A 27,500-nucleotide genomic window follows, 5' to 3' on the forward strand; every position below is an offset into this window, starting at 1 on the left:
GAAGAGAAAAAATTAATAATAGAAATTAGTAAGAAAGTTGGAAAAACAATTAATAATGACTTACGAATTAGTAAAGCATTTATTATCTCATTTTATAATAACTCTTCGAACGATCTACTAAGAAAACTCCCTTCCTCGCTTTCGTTTTACGTTCTATTCGTAAGAGAACTTCGCATTAGATTCTGAGAAACTCCTCCTTAATGCCGGCAGTTCGTAATTAGTTTTAAGCAATTTCATCGACATCAACACCAGGCTAAAACTTTATGAGTATTAGCACGTGTTATTAAGATTGGGCAATCAGAGAGAGAGAGGGAGAGAGAGAGAGAGAAAAAGAAAAAGAAAGAGAAAGATAGATATAGCAAGATATATATATATATATATAAGAGCATAAAATATGTGTATATATAATCATACTATAAAATATATAAGCTTATAAAACTATATTTATATAAAAATTATAGTAAGATTATTTATACATATATTTTTAACTCTTAAGAAAAATATTTGCATACGCGTGCATTTTTATAATTATTATTGTTACTATTATTATTATTATTATTATTATTATTATTATTATTATTATTATTATTATAAATTGTAGAAATTTATTTTAATTTTCTTTTGTAAAGTAAAATATATATATATATATATATATATATATATATATATATATATATAAAACTTTTTCAATTGAAAATAGTCTAAAAAAGATTAAAAATTAATATCGAGTTTATTAATATTTATTAGATTCAATAAATTTTATTAAGAATAATAATTAAATATTAAGACTTTTTTTTTTTTTTTTTTTTTTTTTTAAATATAGTATTAATATATTATATAAGAGTGCTATTTTCTTTACCTTCAGCCACTTAACAAACTGATGTAAATGATTTTCTCATCGATTTTTCAAGTTATACCTTATAGAGTTGAGTATCGCATTAGCTTAATTAACGTTAACGAGAGTAACTCCCGCGTGTGCGAAACGTCGAGAGAAACATAGTGAAAAATAAATTCGGCTACGAAGAGAAAAATATTAAAATATTAAAATAGAAAAAAGAATTAATAATAAATAAATAAATAAGTAAATAAATAAATAAATAAATAATAATAATAATAATAATAATAATAATACAAATTTAATCGAGTTTATGAAATCTTCGAGATGGAATTTATTTCAGTCAAATACCTTAATGTACATTGCGTGTACTACACCTTGATTACTTTCGTTGCGATACGTAGCCTTTTATATCCTGCCAACATTTTTTTTTTATCTGGGATAAGATAAGAACGAAAAAGATCGATAAGCTTTTTTGATATATTCGCCAAATCAAAGTGGATTATGACGAATTACTCTATACATATATATATACATGCATATATATACACACATACATATATATATATATATATATATATTTTATGTATAGTATAATTTTTCATATGTAATTATAATTTTTTTTTAATATAATCTTTCTATAATATTCATATATAGAAATAGATATGCATGCATATATATATGATCTTTTTTTGGTATATTATATATATTTTTTTAATGTCCTTATATATGGGAAAAAAAAAATATTTAGAGAAATTATAGGAAGATTGTGTATTGTATATTTTTATGCCCTTACACAAATAAATACGTAGATGCGCACGCATGCATATACACTATCAAATTGGTAAATATTTTAATAAAATTCACGGCTTGAGGATAAAAAAGAAAATAAATGTTATACCCCTTTAAAACTTTTTCTTCATTATAATTGTGACAAAACGAGAGGGAATAAAGAGGGTCACAAATATAATCGATTGAAATAATTTCAAAGATACTTTCTTCTTCTTCCTAACAATAAGGAAAACAAAAGTGAGAAAAAAGAAATGCAAGAGAATGAAAATAAATAAATTTCTGCAAAAGCTTTTTTATTTTTCTTTCTTTCGTGTTTCTTTTTCCTTTTTTTTTTTTTTTAATTGTATACCACGCCAAAAATACTCAAACAGCTTAACACAATCCCAATATTATTGGAGAAAGAGAAGAAAAGAGAAAAAAAAGAGGAAAAAAGAAAAAAAAAGAAGAAAAAAGGGGGAAAAAAAACAGAAAAAACTCTCATAAAAACTGCGCTTTCATTAAAATCGTTCGTATAGTACTTTGTGTCTAACTCGTTGACCGAACGTGCCAGGAACTTGTCTAATGATTTTGAGTCTGGTAACAATTCCACGAAGGGAGGACGAAAATTCATTTCCCACTGTGTACATATATACAAACACACATACACACACAAAAACAAAAAAACATAGATGTGCACACACATAGAAAGGAGAAGAGCAGATTGTCGATCGTCGATCGTCGAACATGGCATCGAAGTCCTTTCAGTATTGGAAAAAGCGAATGAACGAACGAACGAACGAACGAACGAGAGATAGAGAGAGAGAGAGAGATGCGAAAAAAGGTCATGAGTTTCGCGCGAAATCTGAAATTCAAATATGGCAAAGGGAGAAGAATTTCATGAATACTCGAGAACGCCATTACGAACGTGCTTGTTCGAGTATTATACTATAAATCGTGAAATGTATTTTCTTTAATAACTTCCTTTAATTTTAGAAATAATCGACATTTCGAAATAATAATAATAATAATAATAATAATAATAATAATAATATAGCTATTATGAATATTTACAAGAGAACCCATTTTATATTGGATTCGCCCCATCCTACAAATGCTTCAAAGGAATAAGCACCATGGCACCCAAGAAAACATACCCTTAATAATAATAATAATAATAATAATAATAATAATAATAATAATAATAATAATAATAAGAATAATAATAATAATAGCAACAAAACAGCGAAGCAATAAGAAGGTAAATACTACAGCAATAAAAGAATATACGACTTGGTAAAGAACCTGTCTCATGATCAGCAAAGCGTGATATAAAAAAAAAAAAAAAAAAAAATAAAAATAAAAATAAAAAAAAAATTATAATAAGGTAAAAAAAAAAAAGAACAATGAAGTAAGTCATAAAACACGTATACTAACTTTACCGTTAGTCATATCATAAATCTCGGCCACGTGCGAGCTACGAAACTCGTTATAATAATTCATACATTACGCGAGTAGTTATTTATGCAAACTATAAGAAAGATCTACTAAGGCGGGAAAAATGAGAGAAAAAGAGAGAGAAAGAGAAATGAGATTAGAAATATCATGATTAAAAATTCACTCTAAAATTATGCACGCAATAAGTATATAACAAGGAAAGATGATCGACGAAACAAATCTAACATTTGTGCATAAAATAAAAAATAAAAAAATAAAAAAAAAAAAAAAAAAAAGAATGAAATTCCTTCATCCTAAAATGTTGCGGAATAAAAGTTCCTAAATGATCTTAATAATCAATTGCATATACTCTTTTACGAGACTTTTTTCTTATTATACTAATATTTTTTTCTCCCCGATTGTAAAACTACAAACCTAACAAGTCTCGAATAAGAGTAATAAATTTTTTTTTATCACTTAGGAACTTTTTCTTTGACTGCTTAAAAACTCTTCTAGGAACTTTTGATCCATACTCTGTATATATATATATATATATATATATATATATATATATATATATATATATATATATATATATACATATATACGTACGTACATACGTAAATACAATCATTACTATTATTCTAATTTCATTTCTCATCAATGAAAAATATTGATATTGAATTATTATTTGTTATTATAAAATTAGAAGTACAAGTAATCTGAATAAAAAGAATATATTTCATGCTAATAACAGTAACGATTTAAGAATAGAGAAAAAAAGAAAAAGAAAGAAAAATGAACTTTTAACATAAACTATTACGATTTATCACGTAAGATTTATCACGATTTATCACGGATCAGATATTTTTCAGAGAATATTACAGAAAGGATCGCTCTCGTACGAAGACAATCATCCTTTTCCTTTTCATTTTTGTTTATAGAAATTCAATTTTGAAGGATTTGAAAATCACTGTCAGAACGATTTATCAAGAAGAGAAAAAGGAATTTTTCAGGAAAGTGAGAGATCTTTTCCGTAAGTTAATTTTTTTTTTTTTCCTTTAATAAAATTGATTTCGGAAAATTTTGAGAACCACTGTTCAAGAGATTGACCACGAGAGAGAAAATATGAAAAAAGGAAGAAACTTCAGAGAAGTTGGAAAAAGAAAGAAAAAACACATCATGTAAGAAAGTTACATAAAAGAAAGGAGAATTCACTTATGCAGGAAGATATCCATCTTTCCCTTTCCTTTTTTTCTCTGTCTATCTGCCATCCCTCTTTTTTTTCTTTTTTTTTTTTTTAAACAAGATTAATTTCGAAAAAGTTTGAGAACCACTGAACGGACCAGGGTCGATACGTCGTCGAAATGGATTTGGGGGCGGGGAAAAGAGAAATTTCAAATCGTTCGTCGAACCATTGGATTTTTCCGTAGGAAGCAAAGAGAGAGAGAGAGAGAGAGAAAGAGAGAGAGGAAGGGAAAGAGAATGATAGAGAAATAGAAAGAAAAAAGAAAAAGAGGAAAATAGAGATAGATAGATAGATGATAGGTAGAGACAGAAAAAGAAAGAGAGAGAGAGAGAGAGAGAGAGAGAGAGAGAGAGAGAGAGAAAGTTTCAGGAATTCTGTAACCCAATTCGTACTATACGTTAGCTTATGAGACTAAACGATGGAATCGAGAAAGAGGTTAAAAAAAGTAAAAAGAAACCAAAGTTTGAAGTTTCCCTTTGAAAAGAGTCCAACTATTACCAACCATAACCAATAGAGAAAGGGGGAGAGAGAGAGGAAGAGAGAGAGAGAGGGAGGGAAAGAGAGAGAGAGAGAATTTATTCGGCTTCCTTTGTTCATCGTCGAAGGACTAAAAGGCGACAACCTAGTCAATGACGTCGTCGTGTCGTCAACGACGACAACGATGAAAATCTTCTTAATTAGCGAGCTTGGAAAATTATGCATGCTGTGCTGTGCTGTGTGTGTGTGTGTGTGTGTGTGTGTGAGAGAGAGAGGAAAGGATCTCGCACGTGCCGTTGCGAGGCGTCGTCAAGTAATTTTCTTCGATCAAACGCATGGCTAGAGAAAACGAGGACGTTGCTGCTGTTGTGCCACGTGATTATAGACGCGACCCCCTTACACGGTCATTTTCTGTTTCTTCCTTCCTCTTCTTCTTTTTGTTATTTATATTATTTCATTGAGAAAAATTCCTACGAGATGAATCTCGTTTAATAATGTCCTCGTCGAAATCGATAATTCTTTATTATTTTTTATTTGTTACTTGTTTATCCCCCTTTTTTTTTTTCTTCCATTTTGTCTTTTTGCTGTGTTGTTATTGTTATTGTTGTTGTTGTTGCGTTATTGCGTTTGCGCTCGTATGAAGGTGTATTTTTTTTTTTTTTTTTTTAAGTGTTGTTTTACTATACACAATTTATGTTACGTTTAGTTGTGTTATTTTTTCCATTTTTCTTTCTTTCTTTCTCTTTTATGGTAATGTTAGTTTTCTTTTCTAAATTTGATTCAATTCATGGCCTTGTCGTTTCAATTTCATTTATAGTTGCGCCATTAATAAATGTCATTTGTTTTCTTTCATATCGCGAATAAAAGTTGTCTAAGCTGATAATTATCTTCCAATAATGGAATTAAGATTATTACGATAATTTCATTAAAATGTTAGATTTCTTGAATGTTTATAGTATATAAATATGATTGTAATACAAATTTCATTGACACTTTTTTTCAAAAATTATCTAATGTATTAATCTAATCTTTCAATATAATCTAAGATTACAATGATCATTCTTATTCAAATGTTCATTTTTTTTTAGATCATGATAAGAGAGAGAGAGAGAGAGAGAGAGAGAGAGAGAGAGAGAGAGAGAGAGAGAGAGAGAGAGAGAGAGAGAGAGAGAGAGAGAGAGAAAAGAATATTTGCACTCTTTTGAAAAATTGTCGAACCAAGACGTTTATCTTAAATAGAAAAATAAGAGATAGAAGTCCGACAAAAGCGTCCACCTTTTTAAATCATTAAAAAAAAAAGTCAAACATGACGATCGTCACAAACACGATAGAGAAAACAATTTAAAAAATTTTAATGATCATTCCGTTAAATGAATAAACGTCCATTTTTAAAAATCATACTGTTTTGGGAGAATATCTGTCTACATGTAATATAGACTTGCAGCAAATTTCATTGAGATGATACAATTGCAATTCGAACAAAAGCCTTTTGGATAACTCTTCACAGAAGAATTCTACGTGTAGCTTTGGATGTACAATGGTAGAATGTACTTTGGTGGTCGAGTAAATCCTATGAATCCTTTCTCTCTCTCTCTCTCTCTCTCTCTCTCTCTCTCTCTCTCTCTCTCTCTCTCCCCCCCTCCCTCTCCCCCACTCCGCTTCCTGTGTTCCCTACAATTTCTCTGACGATGAACCTACTACGCTTGTCCTCTATTATATATATATATATATATATATATATATATATATATATATGTATGCACGTATGCATGTATGTATGTACATATGTATGTATATACAAGAAACGAAAGCGAGGATTTGCTTCGAGGGGAAAAAAAAGAGAAAAGAAAAAAAAATAAATAACTAGAGAAAAGGGAGAAAGAGAGAAAGGAAAGGAAAAAAAGTGGGACGCGCCCTGCTTTCGTGAAAGGGTGCTTTGTTTGTGTCAGATGGTCAGGCACATCCCCCTTCATCCCTTTCGATCCACCTTCCGTTACATTGCAATCAACTTGTATTTTATTTATGTGTATGTATATACATGTACATATTTTATCTAGGTATATATCAAGAATAAATCAAAAGTTCCTAGATAACTTTAAAAATTAAATATTCCTTTTCGAGATCAGATTAATTATTCTTTTTTCTTTCTCTTAATTATAAAACTGCAAGCTCAGTTTGTAAAAGTACAAGCATAACTGCGAGTTTTTTTTTTTTAAAGTCTTGAAAGAAGTCTAATCGATTTCTTAAATCGTCTAAAAATCTTTCATTCATTCTTTATATAGATTTTTTTTTTTTTTTTTTCGATTCGTAAGAAATTTTTATTATTTTTAATAAGTAATTATATTAGATTATCGTTGAATATATGAAATCATAAATGATATTGTTTATTAGAAGGATAAACATATGATGTTAATTAATTATTATACAGATATATTGTAATTTTTCGAATTTTATAATTATAATTGAATGGCAATTTTTAATTCTATAAAAAGTTTAATTGATCAATAAACGTTTATTGGAATTTTTTGTAAAAAAGAAAAAAAAAGAAAGTGAATATAATTGATATAAATATACTGAAAATTCAAATATTGACTCGACAAATATTTTAAAATGCCTTTTAATAGAATACTTTTATATCGTAAAATCACGAATGATATGGATTTTCACATGGAGAAAAAGAAAAAAAATATCAATGATAATAACTTATGATTATAATATTAATATAATTATAATGATCATAGTGTTACTTTTAACTCTACGAAATCTGATTTAATTCAACGAATAATTTCTATTATACATATAAAAGATAATCTAAATTTAAACATTTATATTAATACTTTTAATTTTGATTTAATTTATTTAATAATTTCTATTTAAAAAAAAGTATCTCTTTATCATTGAAAATTTACCATGTAATTTGTACATTAAAAGAAAAGAAAGATAAAAAAAAAAAAAAAGAAAGACAAAAAAATTAATTAACTATTATGAATAAATTATAATTACTTCAAACATTCATACTGAAACTTAATCCCCCTAGTAATATTTCGATATAAAATGAAAATATATTTTTACTGAAGACATAAGGAAAAATAATTTTAATGGAAACTCATAAGCGCATAGCATTACTAAGTATCTACGAGTGTCATTCATCTTTAAACCGATAAGAGAGTAACATCGAAAGACAGAGAGAGAGAAAGAGAAAAAAAGAGAGGGAGAGAAAGAGATAAAGAGACAAGCAAGAAGGAAACACTCAAGAGAGACTACGTATTGCTCATAAAAGTTTTCTCAACGTGTTAACATTCATAAACTCTCTTTCTCTCAGCAAACTTAGTAACGTATGTATGTATGTATGTATGTAGATGGAGTATATGATGTCTGGAACCCGTTTCAAAGTGAAAATTTCTTGCGTTGGACGTTTCAAAGAATTACGAAAAGTTTCTATATGCCCCAATAATTTTCAATACAAAAGTTAAATTCGTATTCTCCGATATAAATTTCTGCATAGTAATACATCTTCTTTTTTTTTTTTTTTTTTTTTTTTTTTTAGAGCATGAACCAAAATTCTTTCACTTCGAATATTAATTCTTTTTGTAAGTTTTATTGACATTATAAAAAAAAATCACCAGTCATTACTTTTCCTAATTCTTTACAATGGAAAAAATTCGTTCACCTTAATTATTAATTTTCTACATTTTTATAATAATAATAATAATAATAATAATAATAATAATAATAATAATAATAATAATAATAATAAGAAGAAGAAGAAGAAGAAGAAGAAGAAGAAGAAAATTTGTTCATTTCAATTATTTTCTAAATTTACATCAAAATGAAAATTTATTATCTTCGATTATAAATTTTTCTGATACGAAAAGAGGGAGGGGAGAGGGGGAGGGGAAATTGACAATCATTAATTTTCTTCTAAAATTTTCATCGACGTGAAAAATAATTCGTTCACTTAAATTATTGAATTATCTCAAAAAGCATGACTTTGGAAATACTAGAAAAAGACGAGAACATAACAAAAACAAGCGGGGGATCATTTTGTATCTATTTTCTTTTGTGTGACTCACACGAGAGGAATCGTAGTATATTTTTCGATTATACATGACGCACCAAGGGCTAAGACCCTTTAGTAAGCCACCCACCCCCCCCTATGGTAGCAAGGGCAAAGGGGTCCTTCGACGAAATGCATAAGAGGGCGAAGAAGTCTGCCATGTGTTTATCCATCCAGTGATTCTCATACGATGCTACTTATTTATATGACAATATAAACAACTGTGTGTATGTAAATAGATTTTATGAAGGAAAAAAAAAAATCCCTCCCTCCTCCACTCACCCCCATCTGTAATTCCAATCAATTTTATCAAAGTTAACAAAGTTTCTACTTCTCTCGCAATAATCACAATTTTTTTCTTTCTTTATTCTATTATTTTCTTTTTTTTTCTAAACCTAAATTTCTCGATCGCAAAGTTACAATTCTTTTCGTTTACATCGGCCACAAAAATTATTTGACAGGATTTGTAAGCCTTTTTTCATTTGCAAAAAAAGGAGGGAATAAAAAAAAAAAAAAAAGAAAAAAAAATGTTCAACACAAACACAAAGAAACAACCGTTAAATTGTATTCATATTTTCAAGGCTATTGTACGATAAGCGTATGCGGGCGGAAAAGTTGAAGTATGTTTCCACGACGTCGGCGAAAAACATTTTTCTCTTCGTACTTAACGATTACTAACGAAAAAAAAAAAAAAAAAAAAAAAAAAAAAAAAAAAAAAAAAAAAAAAAAGAGGAAAAAAGAGGAAAAAAGTTTTCTCAAAAGTCATTACGATATGGAGTGTGTAGACCACTTCAGCGCCTAATTTTTTTCCTTTCTACTTCTTTCTCTATTTTTTATTTTTATTTTTATTTTTACTTATTATTATTATTATTATTATTATCTTTCTTCTTTTCCTTTTTCTACTTAAAATCTCAGACTTCTCTTTTCAATTTGAGAACAGTCGACTCTGTTCCTGCTATTGTTTATGGTATGGCCATAACACAGATTGACTTACATACGACCTTCCAAACGTATTTATAAGCATTGGTTACACGCGACCGCCGACAACCTTGTTCGCTCACAAGTAGACACGTACCTTGTGTTTGTTTCATGCTTTACGACATTGATATCAATCTTCTAACAAATTACGTACGTTCACGTACATATGTTTTCCCGTAAACGATGTTCACTAACGATGCAATTACGTTGAATATACATACATACGTACAAACATACAAACATACAAACATACATACATACATACATACATACATACATACACGTGTGTTGTATGTGTGTGTATTATGAAATGTATGTTTATTTAATTTTTTTGCGTAACCAAATTTCGTTTCTGTTCTATTTTTTTTTTTTTTTTTTTAATAACAAATATCAATTAAATTCGGTATAAAAATAATTAATATAAATACAAAATTTTCCTATCTTCGATATTTATGTATTTTTTCTTTTCTTTCTTTTTTTTTTTTTTTAATTTGCAAGAATTCAATTACGTATTTTCAAAATAAATAATTCAATTACGTACCCTTGTAATAATTAATTTTGAAATAACTTAATTATCTATTCTCATAATATAATCAATTTTGCACAATAAAAACTTTGAGTTATAATAATAATAATAATAATAATAATAATAATAATAATAATAATAATAATAATAATAATAATAATAATAAAATTAACAACCCATAAGACTAATTAAAAGATTTTTCTACATATATAAAATTTTTTTATATATATAAAAAAAGTTTCTAATATTATTATTTTTATAATTTCTTATCGAATTTATAATAAAATAATTTACTAGGAAATAATTAAATAAATACGTAAATATATATATATATATATATATATAAATTTCTGTTCACTATATGGATAAGTACATACGAATTCATCTTTAAAAGAAACGATTATTTTATTTGCACGCGCTAGTACACTCGCAATCAATTAACTAAACTAACGCTTGATTTGAAAAGGTCTCCTTGAAGAGGCCTGAAAGAGATAAGTCTTTCTCTTTCTCCCTTTTTTCCCCCGTTACCCCTCCTTAAAGTCCATGAAAACTAAGAGATAAGGGTGCAGCCAAGCCAATGCAGCCATATGTATGTATAACCAGTGACGCTCAAACTCAATGTTCTCATCACGGTCGATAAATACTCCGATGATACCTTTAACACGTGTAATATATCGACGTATATAATAATTTTTTTCTTCTTACTTTTTTTTTTTTTTTTTTCATTATATTCATCGTTTAAAATTAATTTCGAGTCGAATATTCGATCGTCGAATTTTTCACGATTTATATATTTAATCATTTTCTTTTTAATTTTGCAAAAGCTTTTGATTCGTCGTTGTAGTCAATCACGTGACTTCGAGAGAAATAGAGAGAGAAAGAGAGAATTTTCAAAATAGCGAACGTAACACCGAAGTTCGTATAATTTCGTAAGTTGAAAATTTACGAACTTTCCCAAGAGCACATATAATGCAATCAACCCGTTCGAATCCCTTTTCAGGATTTATAATCATCCTTCTCCTCCTCCTCCTCTTTTTCCTCCTTCCCTCTTCTACCATATTCCTCCATTATACCGTGAAATCGTTCACGAGATCTATTATAACTTTAACACGTACAACATTTCAAAATAATTTTGATATTTCGACTAATTTGCAATTCATATCATTTGTTCCTTTTTTTTTATTTCTTTTTTTTATTTTTTTATTTTTTTTATTTTTCTATCTTATACCCGTCGATTTGATTCATCGTCGAGCCAATCATGTGATTAAGGAGATCCAAGGCCATCGCGAGTGCGCACGTACACACGCACAGAGATATACACAAAATTTTCGTAAAGTCGTGAAAGCTTAAAGAAATCGACCAATCCCAACCGAGTATTACATTCTCTCTCCCTCCCTCGCTCCCTCCAATTTCATTATTCCATAAAATTTCAAATGTAACATCATAAAAATTTTTTTTAGGATTAAAATATTGTTTTAACTTAACAATCGATCAAACGCATGTTTCATTACGCAATACCGACGCTTTATAATTCAAAATTCGAGAGAAAAAATTAACGCCAATTAATCAATCTCTCTCTCTCTCTCTCTCTCTCTCTCTCTCTTCTTAGAAGAAACCAAATAAATTTACGCACGTAATTTGCAATATCCGATTGAATAATAATAATAATAATAATAATAATAATAATAATAATAATAATAATAATAAATCAACAAATATACAAAATAAAAATATAATTATTGTTCGACAAAATTATGACGAATTGCATTGCAAGTACAGTTTTAAATTATAAATGGAAGAAGTAACGGGGAGGGAGGTTGGGAGGAGGACGGAATCTTTTCGCATTTGTTATCGTTCGAATTTTGAACCTCTTTTTTTTCTTAATGGCCAACCATCAATACAATTGATTATACACGTTGTTTTTTTACATCTCAAATCTATCCCATTTAATGTTCTTCTTTTTATGAAAAATTTTGTGCGCGTATTTGCTTGCACGCATAGGATGGGCCTCTTAACGAATGTCTTCAAAATGGCGAAGAACGTAGCGAACTTACAGACCAAAGAGGTTCGTTAACACTTCGTAAAAGTTCAAAATTTACGAACTATGCAACAGAGAGTGCAACGCATATCGAGAGTATATAAAGCAACGGTTGGTTGAGAAGCGAAGCCTTCTCTCGATTTATAATCACCTCCAGTCCTCTTTCCCCCTTCATCAGTCCCCACCCCTTCCCGCCTCCAACCCCTGCTTCTCTTCTCCCTCACATCGTGAAAAGAAGCGCGGATCCTGGCGGCTTGGTCGGCTCGTATCTCGATCAACGATGTAATTTATCGTTTTTCTGGGGCGTCGCCATCATCGTCGTCGTCGTCGTCGTCGTCGTCGTCGTCGTCGTCGCCATCGTAGCTTAAAGAGCAGAACCCTTCGTCTCTTCTGTCTGACTCACCACGACGTTTCTAGTTTCAGTGAGTGAGAGAAAGAGAAAGAGAAAGAGAAAGAGAAAGGAGAGAGAGAGAGAGAGAAAGCTGCATGAAATAAACGAGACGACGATGACGACGACAAACTTCGTTGGCCATGAGAGTCCAAAGTGAGAACTACATTTTTAACCCTCTTCGAGTCCTTCGCTTTAAATTATTCGTTTTGTTTCATTCTGTCTCTTCCAACTCTCAAAGATGAAAGAGGAGGTTTTGGATATGTCCAAGTAACGGGGGAGGGGAGGCAAGGAAGAAAAAAAAAGAAAAAGAATAAAAAGATCCATGGTAATTTATAATTTTCCGTTTTCATTTAGTCTACTTCATTTTTAACTCTTACAAGTACCTTATAAGTTTCTCATATATCGTTCAAAAATAGCTTGAAAAATGTGGGAATTCTTGAGATACCCATTAAAATCGATATATTTCTCTTAAAAATGAAGATATTTTTTATTTATTTATTTATTTATTATTTTTTTTTTATTTTATTTTATTTTATTTTATTTCATTTCATTGCGAAACGTATGTAATTTTACGCGACAGAAAGAAAAAGGAAAGAAAATTTTTTTTCCGTAAATAAAATAAATATCATTTGAATAAAATATCGTGATAAAAATGAAGTATTAATTTGTACTTCGTGTATTTCGTTAATAAGTATCGAAAAATATCAAATTTTATGACGATATTAATATATATCGTACATACAGATTTTCTAATATTTTAAAAGAGAGAGATAGAGATAGAAGAAAAAAATTGGAGATTAGATCGAGGCAGTGTGTTAATGTTCGAATGATGACGACAATTATGGCGACGAACTTCATTGGCCATAAGTTCTCCAAAACGAGAACTACATTTTTAAGCTCCTTCAAGTAATGAAAAAAAAAAAAAAAAAAATTAAGTATTGTAATTGATAAATTTCATTTTTTTCGTTCTATTTCGTTCTATTTCATTCTTAATGTAAATCATAATTTGTACGTAACACTAATTGCACAGTGTTTTTTTTTCTCCAAGGTATTTCGTAATAAAAATAAAATTTTTTTTTCGATCGATCGATAAGTTCTAATAGAAATGTAATATTGTAATGTAAAATATAATATATCGATTTGTATTCTGTACATTATATATATATATAAATTATAATGATATTAATTACCGATTGTTTGATACTTTATAACATATAAAACAAATATTCTTCGAATAGAATATAGTGATAAAAATGAGATATGTTAAATTTGTATGTACTCGTATATTCAGTTTATTAAAATCGAAAAATATCAAATTTTATAACATTAAATTGTATAACATTAATGCATATAGGTTTTTTAAAATTTTGTAAGAGAAAAGAAAAGAAAAGAAAAGAAAAAAAAAGAAAAAAAAAAAGAAAACAAAAGGAAAAACAAAAAGTTTAGATTAGATCGAGATGGTGTATTGAAGTTTTGAACGGTTTTTGTTGAATGCCTACGGGAAATCGAAAGTAAGGTAATGGCGGCGGTACGAATGACGCACCAAGATGGGGATTGGGGATTGATACCTGCTCCGTGTATACTCCGGATAAGTACCAAGAATTATGAAACGGTCGAGCAAAAACTTGTGAGTCATCTTATGTCTCTCCTGGCATAGTTGCCACGTTTGCTACTACTCTCAGATTCGATAAGTAACTTCTTTTTCAAAACTTTCTTACTTTATATTATGTACTTTAAACAAAACTTTTCGTCTTTTCTTTTCCTTCAACTTCAACAATTTTATATATTGTATGTATATGTATATATATATATATATATATATATATATATATATATATATATTTTATAAAAACTTTACGACTATAGAAATTTGAGAGAAACTTATTATCGATGAAATTTTGAAAGGATTTTCAAATGGCGAACATTTTCTGATAAAATTTCAACCAATGAAAAACAAGGTCTCTTTCTTTCTTCAACGTCAAATTTCAACGAAAATTAAGAAACACAAACTTTTCCACCTTCTTAATTCCTGTAAAAGTTTCATAACGAATGAAACGAATTTACTTTCATCAACGTTCAATCAAATATGAAACAACTATCTCTTTACTAGTAGATAAATATTTATGACCAATATAAGAAGCAAGATGAAAAATTTGATTCCACCGACTATGGAATATTAATAAACTTGAAACTTAATATTTTGTTGATATTGAAAATACGCTAAAAGTCATTACGAAGATGCATCCCCTATCGGTGCAATATTATTGTAAATCTTGAAATTTGATATAATCTTTTATTATTATTATTTTTATTTTTTTTTTCGACGTCAAGATGGTGATCGACTTCCAAGATGGCGGATGAGCCATCATATGGAAGACATTTTGACGACATAGAAGTCACTCCCATTTTAAATGAGACAACACTTCGTCTTTTGCTAATTCCACAAATGACTACTATCATTATTACTTCTCCGATCTCCTAAATTTCATTAAGAAGGATTATTAGTTTAAGCTGAGAGAGATATTAAAGCGCGATAGGCACGAGTACAAAGGAAGGATTAAGATATGGGTTGTTCAATGCCCTCTTCATTACGTTCACAATGGCGGGTGAAATACTGCTGCTGTCGCTGTAAACTGTGCGTATAGGTCGTCACTCTTTCCCTCCCTCACACCCTTCCTCTCCCTACCCACCTTCCTTTCTCTCTTTCTCTCTCTCCCCTTCCTCTCTTTTCTTCTCTCTCACTCTTTCTTTGTTACCAAAAGGGAAAAAAAACAATATACCTATAAGTGAATGGCTTGCGAATACTCCAACTGATTTTTAAAAAGCACTTTTATGTGAATTAGATATTCATATGAAAAAAAAGGGGGAAAAAGGAGAAGGAAAAAAAAAAGAAATATATAGAAACTGCGTACAAATATAAATATTGTTCAAATTGTATGGGGATAAAAGAAAACTATGTCTCCTGTCCAAATTTATTTTTGTTCATTCTTTCACAATGAGGATATCGCGAAATGTCAAACATTGTTTTTGAATTGTTCATTAAGACTGGCTTTTTTTTTTTTACCAGAGATTAGATATTATTATAAATGGAGATCTCTGATAAAATACATCGCTATAACATATTCTATTAAATTAAAATGTCTTATTGTAAAATAATATCTGTTAAAATATAAAACACATTTCGTATTATTATTATTATTATTATTATTATTATTATTATTATTATTATTATTATTGTACAAATATCGACATAGGATCTACAAACTTTATGCATTATCATGTTAGAAAAAAAATATAATAAAAATTTATCACGCACTGATTGAATCAAGTCTATTTTTTTTTCTTTCCAAAAAATACATTTTGTGAAAGTAAGCGAATCGATCGATAAATAAAATCAATTTCCTTATTTGATTTTGGGACTAATGAAAAAAAGGAATACAGGGTGAGTACATAACAGTTCCTGGATAATTAAAAAAAAAATTGATTACTCTGTTTTGTTTTCGAGACTTTTCAAACGTGTAGCTGTATGACTTGAAAAGGAAAAAAATGAACATCTCGAAAAGAAAGAGTAATTGATTGGGGAGGTGAGATAGGGGAAGTAATAATCACCTAGGAACTTTTTGGGCCAATTAAGTGAATTTTCGCTTACCCTATACATGCTGAAACGTTAATGAACGATTACGACGAACGATTAGGTACCATGTGTATATAACGTTCTAATACCAAGGAACGATTTCAGGCTCGATAGACCGACAAGAATCTTGTGATCGGTCGATTACATCGTGTAACGCTTGAATTATAGATATCGAGAAGCCTGAGAGAGAGAGAGAGAGAGAGAGAGAGAGTGAGAGAGAGAAAGAGAGAGGGGGGGAGAGGTTAGAAGCTGTAAATTGAAGTAGAAACTTTGATTACGTTCCTCAAACGCATCATACGATAATCCGAACGTTAAACGATGAACTATTACGAAGAGGTTATGTCTAACTATGATGATTCGTGTGCGAGGGAAAAAATAGGCGATGATAAAAAAGTTTTAAGGAATGTTTAATTTTCTTGGAAATTGGATACCGTGATATAAAAAAAAAAAACATGTAAATTGAGAAAATGAAAAGAGGGAAAGGTTTTTTTTTTTTTTTTTTTTTTTTTTTTTGGAGATAAAAAGAGATAACCTCCTTTTATAAGGTCATTGTAAGTTATAATAAGTAGGATTATCAACAAAGAAAAATATGAAAAAAGTTAGATTAAAATTCGATTTTGTTTTAAAAAAGAAAAAAAAGAGATATGTTAGATACTAATTAATATATGTAGATAATGCCGTTATCATTGAAGATTTTAATATTAAATAACGAAGTATAAAAGAAAATTTATAAGTAAAATTGTATCTCCTATTTCTTTTTTTTTTTTTTCTTTTTTTTTTATGAATATGATATAAAAAGAGAAAATTTACTTCCATACTTTCTCTAATAATAATTTCTAATTGTCAAAGGAAGAAAATACGATAGAAAAAAAAAAGTTAGGTTAAAATACGATCATATTAGATATACAATCTAATAAGATTACCATTGCAAATTTAAAATTAATACGGTCAATGTATTGAACGAACTTGATTGTTTCAATACCAAGCTCGCAATTAATAGAGTTATGTTATAAAATTTGGTGAAAAATGATGGATAAGATTCCATTGAAGATTATTTTCCATTCATATTTTTTCTAATAAGTAAATATAAGATTGTAAACGAAAGAAAGAAAGAAAAAAAAATATATATATATATATATATATTTATTTTCCTCATACTTTCTTTAATAAGTTTAGTGATAAAAGAAAGTACGAAGAGAGAGAGAAAAAAAAATTAGGTTAGAATTCAATGATATCCAATATAAAATGTAATACAATTGTCACAGAAAATTCAATATTTACTATAAACCTACTTATGTCAATATCGATATTTCAATTAATATTATAAAAACGTTAGATCAGTCGTTATCGCTAAATCATTCCGATTCGATAGAAAATTCTTACCGATGTGGCATCACCGTTAGCTTTTTCTCCATCGAGTATCCTCTGCCTGAGGGCGAGTCTTTCGAGGCTTGCCAGCCTGTAACTACCCCCAGCCTCTCTGTCTCTGCTCAGTCTCTCGGCGGCGCCACTGCCGTTCGATCCCGCGTTGAAACTCGACGTGTATTTCGGTAAAGTCGGAGGCGGCACTTGCCGTGGCTTATCTCGATTCAACATCGAATTACTGCTATAAAGGAACGACGAGTTGTTCGGTATCGTCCTGGTATTACCGGTCACGTTGATGGTTGCAGATTTAAGACCGTTGCTTTGCGTCGGACCAGCTGAACCGTTTTGTTGATTTTCCGTCGACATCTTTCTTTTTCTTTATTTCCTTTTATTTATTTTCTTCTTCTTCTTCTTCTGCTTCTTTTTTTTCTTCTTCTTCGTCCTGTTCGTTCCTCTTCTACTTCTACTTCACTGTGAACAACACCTCCCCCACTTGTACACTTCTTCTCCTCCTCTCCTCTACTCTCCTTTCGTCCCTTCTTTTCTTTCTCCCACGACGATTTTCCGCTAACCTTTTACGAGAGACAACAAATTTTTTTCTTTTTCCGTTTTCTATTTTTCGTTTGTTTTTTTTTACGATTGGTTTTTTCTTCTCTCCTTCAATTTAATAATATCGAGTATTTTTACAGTGGCATAACGAACGATCAAAAATTATACACCTTTTTTCTCTCTCTTTTTGGAGGATTTATCTTCGAATTTATCGATCTCCGTGAATATTTTGTTAGGTTAGATTCAAAAAGGAAATCGAATCATTTATCTATTATATAACCTATATAAGTTTTTTATTTTGTTTATATTATATAATAAAAAAATAAAAAGGGAATAATGTTTTTAATATTAATGTTTAATTGAAAGAAGTTTTCTAAAATTTTAGAAAACTACAATTCCGCTTTTAACAATTCATTAACCTATCTGAAAAATTTTCCAATTTTCTTTATATCATAAGAAATATAATAATATATTCAAGAAAGATTAATATTTGTTTGAAAGAAAAAGTTGGTCTCAAAAAAAAAAAAAATCGTTCCTACGCCACTGGTCTAACAAACGATACGACACACAAATTTCGAATTTGCACATTAGTTTCTCTCAATACCAAATATATAAATATTATATAAATATATATATATATATATATATATATATATATATATACATCTCGTGTTTATATACAAGTACTACATATGTGTACACCGAGCACTTTATATTTTATATTTTTGTTTAATATTCGTCCCGACATGTTAGAAATGTTTCGTTTACACGATCAAATATAAACTCATTTTTATGCAACATCATTGAACTTTGACATTAAAAGAACTTTGCATGAAGAAATAATAATTAATCCCTTTGAATTATTTCACATCTTTCTTCTACACTTTTCCAAAGATATAACCTCAATTTCATTTTCATCCCCCCTCTCTCTCTCTCTCTCTTTCTCGATCAAGATTATAATCAAAACCAAACAAAACTAAAATCTTTACGGTAAATATGATAAAAATCACCAATAAAATTGAAAAAATATAAAAACAAAATTTACATACGATAATATATATATATATATATATATATATACACACACGTGAAGCTATTGGATAATATACATATACAAATATGTATACGAAGTATAGAGAGAAGATAGAGGAAAAGAAAAACTAAACACAATTTTCCACCATGATGAAAAGACGAAATTTATAAGACAATTCATTGGATGTTGCGCGCGTACGAAGTATATATATATATATATATATATATATATATATATATATATATATATATATATATATATATATATATATATATATATATATATATATATATATGTGTGTGAAAGAACTATACAAAATAACCCATCATGATAAAATGACGTAACTTAAAAAGTAACCCTAAAACAATATACTAAGTCGAGCATAAACTAAAAAGACTGAAAGCTGCCATCGAAAGTCGATTGGTAAATAAAAAAAAAAATAAAAAAAAAAAAAAAAAAAAAAGAGAAAGAAAAAAAATAATAATAAAATAAAAATATCGCAATTCACGAGAGAGAGAATTCTATCGTACGATAAGAAACAAAAGTAGACAAAAATAAAAAGAAATAAATAAATAAAAACAAAAATAAAAACAAAATTCGTCATATGGAGAGAAACTTGTGCAAATTACGAAATTATCAGAGGACGAGATAGAACAACGACACTTACGATGTTGAGGTCCGATGCGTAAGGGCGCGCGTACGCACGCACACAGAAAGACGAAAGTCCGTCGTGTGCGAGAAGAGAAAGACGGAGAGCGAGAGAGAAGAAATATATATGTACGTACGTATATATATATATATATTATATTATATATATATATATATCTCAACCACAGAGAGAGATAGATAGATAGATGGATAGAAAAGAGACAAGAAGACGATCGACCGTCGAACGGTGGAGAAAAAAAAAAATATATATATATATATATATATTTATATATATATATACATAAGACAGAGTAGGAGCGTCGAATACCTTAACACCAACACACCACACAAAATGTCCCTTTACTTTTATATATTATGTATATATATTTGTGTGTGTGTGTGTGTGTATATTGTATTTCTCGTCGAGGGAAAGACTAAAAAGATTCGTCGAGATCAAGTAAAATTCCTAAAGAAAGATTATTCTTTCAAGGAAGAAGATGCACGCCTGACTTTATGGGGGGGATTCCTGCCGCGCGTCGTTCCTACACCACCCTCACTCTCTCTCTCTTTCTTTCTCTCACAATCTTTATCTCTATCTCTCTCTTACTCTCTCTCTCTCTTTCTGTCTTATGCCTTCTCTTCAAAAAGCTTTGCTAAGCTTCACGAACGATCGTATTGTCGCCGTTGTTGTTGCACACAATAGCCGAGTTGCCGGCCGAACGTGGTTAAGATCATCACTCTCACTTTTTCGCTCATCGTTCGTCATCAATGTTGCGTTTTCTGTTATTATTATCAAAGGACTGATAGTTAAGTCAATTAGAAATTTATTTCTGATTAGAAATTATTCTATACTGTTCTTTCTTTCTTTTTTCTTTTTCTACACTTCGATTTGTTCGAGGATTCCTCTCTTTTTTTTTTTTTTTTTTTTTTTTGTAAATATATATATATAGGAAAAAAAAAAGAAAGAAAAGTATATATATGTATGTATCAAAAATTTTAAGATCTATCTACGTGTAATTATATATGTATATATATACATATATATATATAGTGTCCTTTTCTTTTATCCACGCACGTAAGTAGTACTTGAATACGATACACGAGGAAAGGAAAAAACTCCGCCCTAAGAGAACACCGGTACGAGAGTCCTTCGTCCGACTAGGATCTCACTGCGACTGCCGGACGACCACGCCTGACGCAGCTGTCGAGTATGGTGGGGGTAAGAAAGAAGCCTCGATTACCCCTAGCCGTCGCCAGGTGACTCTACCGTCGAACCGGCTAGCTAGCATTGCTGCCAACTTTAACTCGCCGAGTTAACCTAAAACTTTTCATCGACGAATACTTCGAATTGATTTCACATACACATATACAACAGCAGCAGCAGCAGCAGATAGAGAGAAAGAGAGAGAGAGAGAGAGAAAGAGACAGAGAGAAAGAGAGAGAGAAAGAGAGACGAGCTCGAGAGAACTCCTGACCTCTATTATTGAAAAGATTTAACGTTCGATCGATCGAGTTCGTCAAATATTCATGAAGATGTATGATTTTGAAACTATTCGATATAAATCGAATAAATCGAGGAATAAAAGATAGAAGAGAAAATACAAGCGACTAAGATGTAAAATAATATTCATGATATTTATATAATTTTGTTTGTATAAGAGACGTTCAGACAAAAAAAAAGTTGACATTTAAATTTAGTTAAAATGTGTTGGTAAGGATGTACGCCGAATGTCATATCTTTTATCGTCGTCGGCCAATCACTGAAAAGTACAAAGACCAATAGCATCGCTTCTTTACATTTCTTTCTCCGATTTTAAAGTACGAAGAATAATATTGGAGCTATCGAATCAACGACGCACGCGTCCCAATCATAGTTTTTTACGAACGATCTCTCTGATTAAAATGCACGCGAATGTATATTTTCGTTCGATCCAATTTATTTATGAGCGAGTTCACTCGTAACTTCGAGTTCTAATTAAAATATAATTTATTTCTCTTTTTTTTCTCCCCACGATATTTGCATATTTCGTAAATAAATATTTATTTTTTGCAATATATTTTTAATGAATTCATAATTAATGGCCATCGAAGTATTAAAAATAAAAAAGAATACTTTAATACCTAAATAACTTAACTTATTTATCCAATTAGTTACGAATCTTCAACATTTCTATATATCATAAATTCAAATTTATTTTTATAATATATTTATAATTAATTAAAAATTTATGTATATATATATATATATATATATATATATATATATGTATATATATATCGAATTCAAAAAGATACGTAAAATACCATGTGATCTAGATTTCTTGTTTTCTTTTTAGATATCTCAATCTACATTTTATTAAAAAAAGAACAAGAAAATTTAACAATAAAAGAGCATTTTAATCATTTTATCACATCGTAGTTAACATAAATTCTCTGAATTGCATTTGCTTCCTACGACTAATAAACGTAAAGAGGGTCATTTTTATCATCACTATTTAATTTATCTCTTCTTCTTGATAATATTTCCGTATAGATCGCCAATATTATAAAATACATAAAAACATATTTATGTATTATTATTGCATATCTATCTCTCGATAGAGTAACGCAGCTTTATCGCGTGCATCAAACAATACTAATTCACGATTATTATGCTGCAATTTAAATAATGTTTTAATATATTATATATATTAAAAATAATATTTAAATATTATATATATAATTAATATTATATAATTAATATTATATATAATTTAAAATATAAGATATATATGTATAAATGTATGTATAATATATATATTTTTTTGGGAATATATATATATATATATATATATATATATGTATTCATTGGTGCCTCAAATAATTAAAAAAGTGGCACGAAGTAGGGAGTCGTTAAAAAACATTTTACGATCACTCTGACGTCGAGTAAAATGCCCTTAGGGTGGTGCATCGTTCTTACTGACATCTAACGGCTGTTATTGGCGCGTTAATTCAAGTTACGTAAATATAAACGCGTGAGGTTAACCGTATATACATATAAGCATCGTCGGGAACTTTCATGTTTGGCTTTTTTGCTTTCTTTTATTTATTTTTTGTTTTTTTTTTCTTTTTTCTTTTATTTTCCTCTCTTTTATTTTCTTTTTTTTTTTTTTTTTTTTTTTTTTTATATATTCTATTTTGAAACAAGAGGGCTGAAATTAGTAAAGTTACGATTCGTATCTTCGTAACATTGAAATAGCACCGGCAGAAGCAGAAGCAGATGCAGGAAAGCGTCTCTACTCACAGTTTTTGTTTATTTTTCTACTGTACAAAGAGAGAAGAGAAAAGAGAAAAGAGATAGGTCGTTAAATCTTTTTCTTCGTTCTTTTTCAATCTCTTCGAAGAAAGACAGTGTAAATGTTCCTACTCAAAACGGGTTGCATACTATACGGCGTATTTTTCTTTTTTTTTCTTTCTTTTTCCTTTCTTCTTTTTTTCTTATACATATATCGTCGTTAGGTTCTGTTATGTGCATACAGTTTTCTTTACGATGTCTCCTTTTTCCTTTTTTCTTTTTTCTTTTTTTTTTTTTTTTTTTTTTTATTCATATAAACGATCTCATAAAAGAAAAAGACCTTTTGCAAAACTTATTACACTGTATATTTCACGCATAAATATTTTTTCGTTCCTTCTAAAATATCCAAGTATAGTAAAGAAACGAAAAACAAGATGAAAATAAACAAAATCTGAATACACGAAATCATTAAATTATAATCTTATAGAGAAATTAATGTAAAGGAAAAGAAAAGAAAAAAAAAAGAAAAGAAAAAGAAAAAAAAAATTGGAAGAAAACACAAATGGAAGTAAATTCGACGAGGAGTCTCATGTGTTTACGATTAAAAAGAAATAAGATCTCAAACAATTTTTTATATTAAGAAATTTATCTTCTTTTTCATTTAAAATTTTCGCGGGGAAAATTTTTTAGTACTAATTAAAAAAAAAAAAAAAAAGATAATAATAATTTAATATCACGTGTGCGAAGAATGACAAATCGGTTGAGAACCGCTGGACTATTTGACCGTAATAAATTACTGATGTACATATGCGCATATATATATATATATATATATATATATATATATACACATACATCGTTCGACATTGCTTAATGGAGAATTGTTCAGTTCGATCGTAACCGATTTAAGACGTGATTGTGATAACAAAGAGCAGTTAAAAAAAAAGGTATATAAAAAAAAAAAGGAAAAAAAAAAGAAGGAAGAAAGAAAAATGGCACAGGTCCGATCGTAAGTAAAGCATTCGTTCGATGATATATAACAGTACGAGTATGTATACACCCTACATACTTCTATACTGGTATTAGCTCCAATTCCAATTAAGGCTACAATGATACTTTAAGTATTCTGCTACGTGCTTCCTAGCGACGCATAAGAATACCAATCAGTTGTTTCAACGTTACCACAACGATCGTTGACATCGTGGAAATGAAAACGCTTAGTATGATCTATTTATGTTTCCCATTTGCTGCACGGATTCTATTTTTTTTTTCTTTTTTTTTTTTTTTGTATTTTTTTTCGATTTTTTTTTCCCCCCAATCATTTATCATCATTTAACAGATCATGCTTGGAAACAAATATTTCGAATATTTTTCTTTTTTTTTCCAAAAGATGAAATGTTAAAAGAAAGAAGGAAAGAAAGAAGAGAAATCGTGTATCCTTATTATGGATATTCGTATCATAGAATATGAAAATATTTGGAAAAATTATATATCATGTATTTTCGTTTTATGGATCATAAATTTTGAAGAAAAAAAAAAAAAATCTTTTTTTATGAACACTTTTATATTATAGATTAGGAAAAGATTTGTAATATTGTAATTTTTTGTAATCGTTTTATAAATCATATTTGGAGAAAAATTTGTCAATTTTTCTTTTTTTTTAATGAGTACTTGCATTACATTAGATCGGTCAATAATTGAAATATCAAAATTTTCAAATAAAAAAATAATATAGTTTAGTATAATGAACCGTTATTTTTTTTTTTTTTTTAATTACTATAGTAACGTAGTAGATTACTATAATAACAATGTAATAATGTCAGAATTATCACTGTAAAAATATAGTAATGTCGAAATGCTATTAGATTAATGTACTATAATGAACCAGTACTTCTTTTTTGTTTTGTTAAAAATTATAGTAATGGCATTATATAGTTGAATGTCGGTATTTTTAATAAAAAAAAAAAAAAAAAAAAGTATTGATTCCATTATATACTAGATAATAATATTTTTAAAAAAGAAAATTGTCGACATTCCCTATTTATCCAAACGCAATAGAATATGAAAAATATTTTTTTTAAACAAACTTGTATTTTTGCTTCAAGGATATGTATTATGCAGCACGAAAATATTTTTAAATTTCTAAACCTAAATCAATTAATAATCTAAGGTGAATATCTTGAAGAATTAAATTTTTGTTTCTTTTTTTCTTTTTCTTTTTTCTTTTTTTCAAATAAAGACATAAAATACGACAAAGGGAATAAATAAATAAATAAATAAATAAGTAAATAAATAAAATAATAACATAAACGCGTTTAACCGACGTGAAATATAATATAAATATATTATCGTGACAAGCTTTTATCTCGTATCAACGTATTATCAATGTCCAGTGCGTAGTTATCAGAATGCATATTATAACGGCGTAGCACACATAGTGTCATTACGTTTCCTGTGAAACGATGTATCTTAGTCACGTGTTACGTAGAAAAATATAAGAGGTGAATTTCCGTTCGTAAATATAAAGGGAAATATTATTATAAGACAATTGGATACGTTCTATCCGTTCTTTCCACGATCTCGTATATTAATAAGGATCTACGAAATAACGCAAACTCCTGCCAATAATTATTTTTGTTAAGAGATAAGATAATATAATACATATATATTGCATATGTAACGTAACGTTTTTAAAGAGACATTATATATCAATATTATTATCGTGGAAAAAATTCATGAAAAAAAGAAAAAAACATCTTTTACAGAAAAATTTTTAATTCTAAATTCTATCGTTGACTTTGTCATCGTTAAAAACAGAACGGAAAAAAAATAGTAATAAAATAAAAAAAAAAAAACCACAAATTTGAAATACTCGACTATAATTTTTTACTTTCTGATAAATAAAAATTCATATTAAAAAAAAAAAAAAAATAATAATAATAATAATAATGATAATAATAATAAAATAAAACAAAAGTTTGAAACGTTCGACTATAATGTTTTTACTTTCTAATTATAAAAAATGATATCAGAAAAAAAAAACCAAATAATAATAAAATAAAAAAACCATATATTAAAGAAAGGAAAAAAGCAAAAAGATAAAAGTGTGATGATATGGAGTATAAAAAAAAAAAAAAAAAAAAAAAATGAAGAAATTAAAATTTCAAAAAACTTTCGTCAATGCTTAAAGTTATATCGTAAAAATTGATATAAATAAAATTTATCATTCGAACACCGTCAACGTTATTATATGTGAATTATAAAAATGAATGTACATAATAAAATGTAATAATTTTGGCTACCTGTTGAGACGGACTTTTCTGCTGGCGATCGTATCTGGCAAGTACCGCCGGATTCAAACGACGTCTTGACACTGTCGTAGTCGACATATTTTAACGATCCTACAACGTCTAGTCGCGTTTTTCTTTTCAACGTGAAGAGAGAGAGACACACACACACGACACGGTGCACTAAGAAGACAAGCGAATGATACTGATGATTGCAACGATGCCGTTATCATTTGATTCCTTCACACTTTTATAACACCGCCATTATATATAAATACGTCATGAACACAATTAAATACGATTTTGTTCTTTTTTAATTTGTTCTTTTTCTTTTTTTTCTTTTTTTCCCCCACTTTAATCCTCAAGGAAATATTATTTCAAAAACAAAAAACGCGGAAAGAAAGAAATTCTTACTTTTCTTTTCTCGAACGCGTACACCCTCACATCCCCGCACACACGCAAACACACACACACACACACACACAACACACGCATACACGAAGAAGACACATAAACAAACTGTATTCTTATTTGATATTCAAATTGCAACGATGTTCGTTTAGTCCCTTTTTTTTTGTATAATATATATATATATCTGTATGTGTATATATATATTTTTTTTAATAGTTTTATTCACGGATACGAAAGAGTACAAAAATTTTCTGTCATTTTAATTTAATGAGATTTAAAATTTGATATTATTTTATGTATGTACGTATATACAGAGAAAAAAAAAGAAATGATGTCAGTTTTAAGAGATATGATTAGAAAAATGAAAATAAAAAAAATAAAAGAGAGAGAGAGAGAGAGAGAGAGAGAGAGAGAGAGAGAGAGAGAGAAAGAAGTCAAACGTGGCAATTTCCAGTATACGATGAGTAATCGAGGTTATATATATATATATATATATATGTACACAACAAGAAAAAAAAAATATATATATAATCATTTACTTAA

The 27,500-nt window shown here is 28.6% G+C and overlaps 1 protein-coding gene across 15 annotated transcripts in view; it reads right to left on the reverse strand.

Annotated features, from left to right (window-relative positions):
* LOC124423074 (septin-7-like) overlaps positions 1-27,500 on the reverse strand; it is a 60,165-nt gene that overhangs the window by 23,134 nt on the left and 9,531 nt on the right. For 2 of the 15 annotated variants that reach the window (XM_046960402.1, XM_046960401.1), the window contains exons 1-3: positions 20,997-22,010; positions 20,005-20,785; positions 17,774-18,327 (exon numbers count right to left, since the gene is read on the reverse strand). The exons of 1 other annotated variant lie outside the window; for it this stretch is intronic. In XM_046960402.1, coding sequence (XP_046816358.1) covers positions 17,774-18,121 — 348 coding nt within the window. In that variant the 5' untranslated portion in view covers positions 18,122-18,327; positions 20,005-20,785; positions 20,997-22,010. Of the gene's footprint in view, positions 1-17,773; positions 18,328-20,004; positions 20,893-20,996; positions 22,016-26,561 lie in introns of those variants that run through there. 12 more of the 15 variants (XM_046960399.1, XM_046960390.1, XM_046960404.1 and 9 more) reach the window with 11 other exon arrangements.

Source organism: Vespa crabro, chromosome 3 (genome assembly GCF_910589235.1).
Source record: "Vespa crabro chromosome 3, iyVesCrab1.2, whole genome shotgun sequence".
Lineage (NCBI taxonomy): Eukaryota > Metazoa > Arthropoda > Insecta > Hymenoptera > Vespidae > Vespa > Vespa crabro.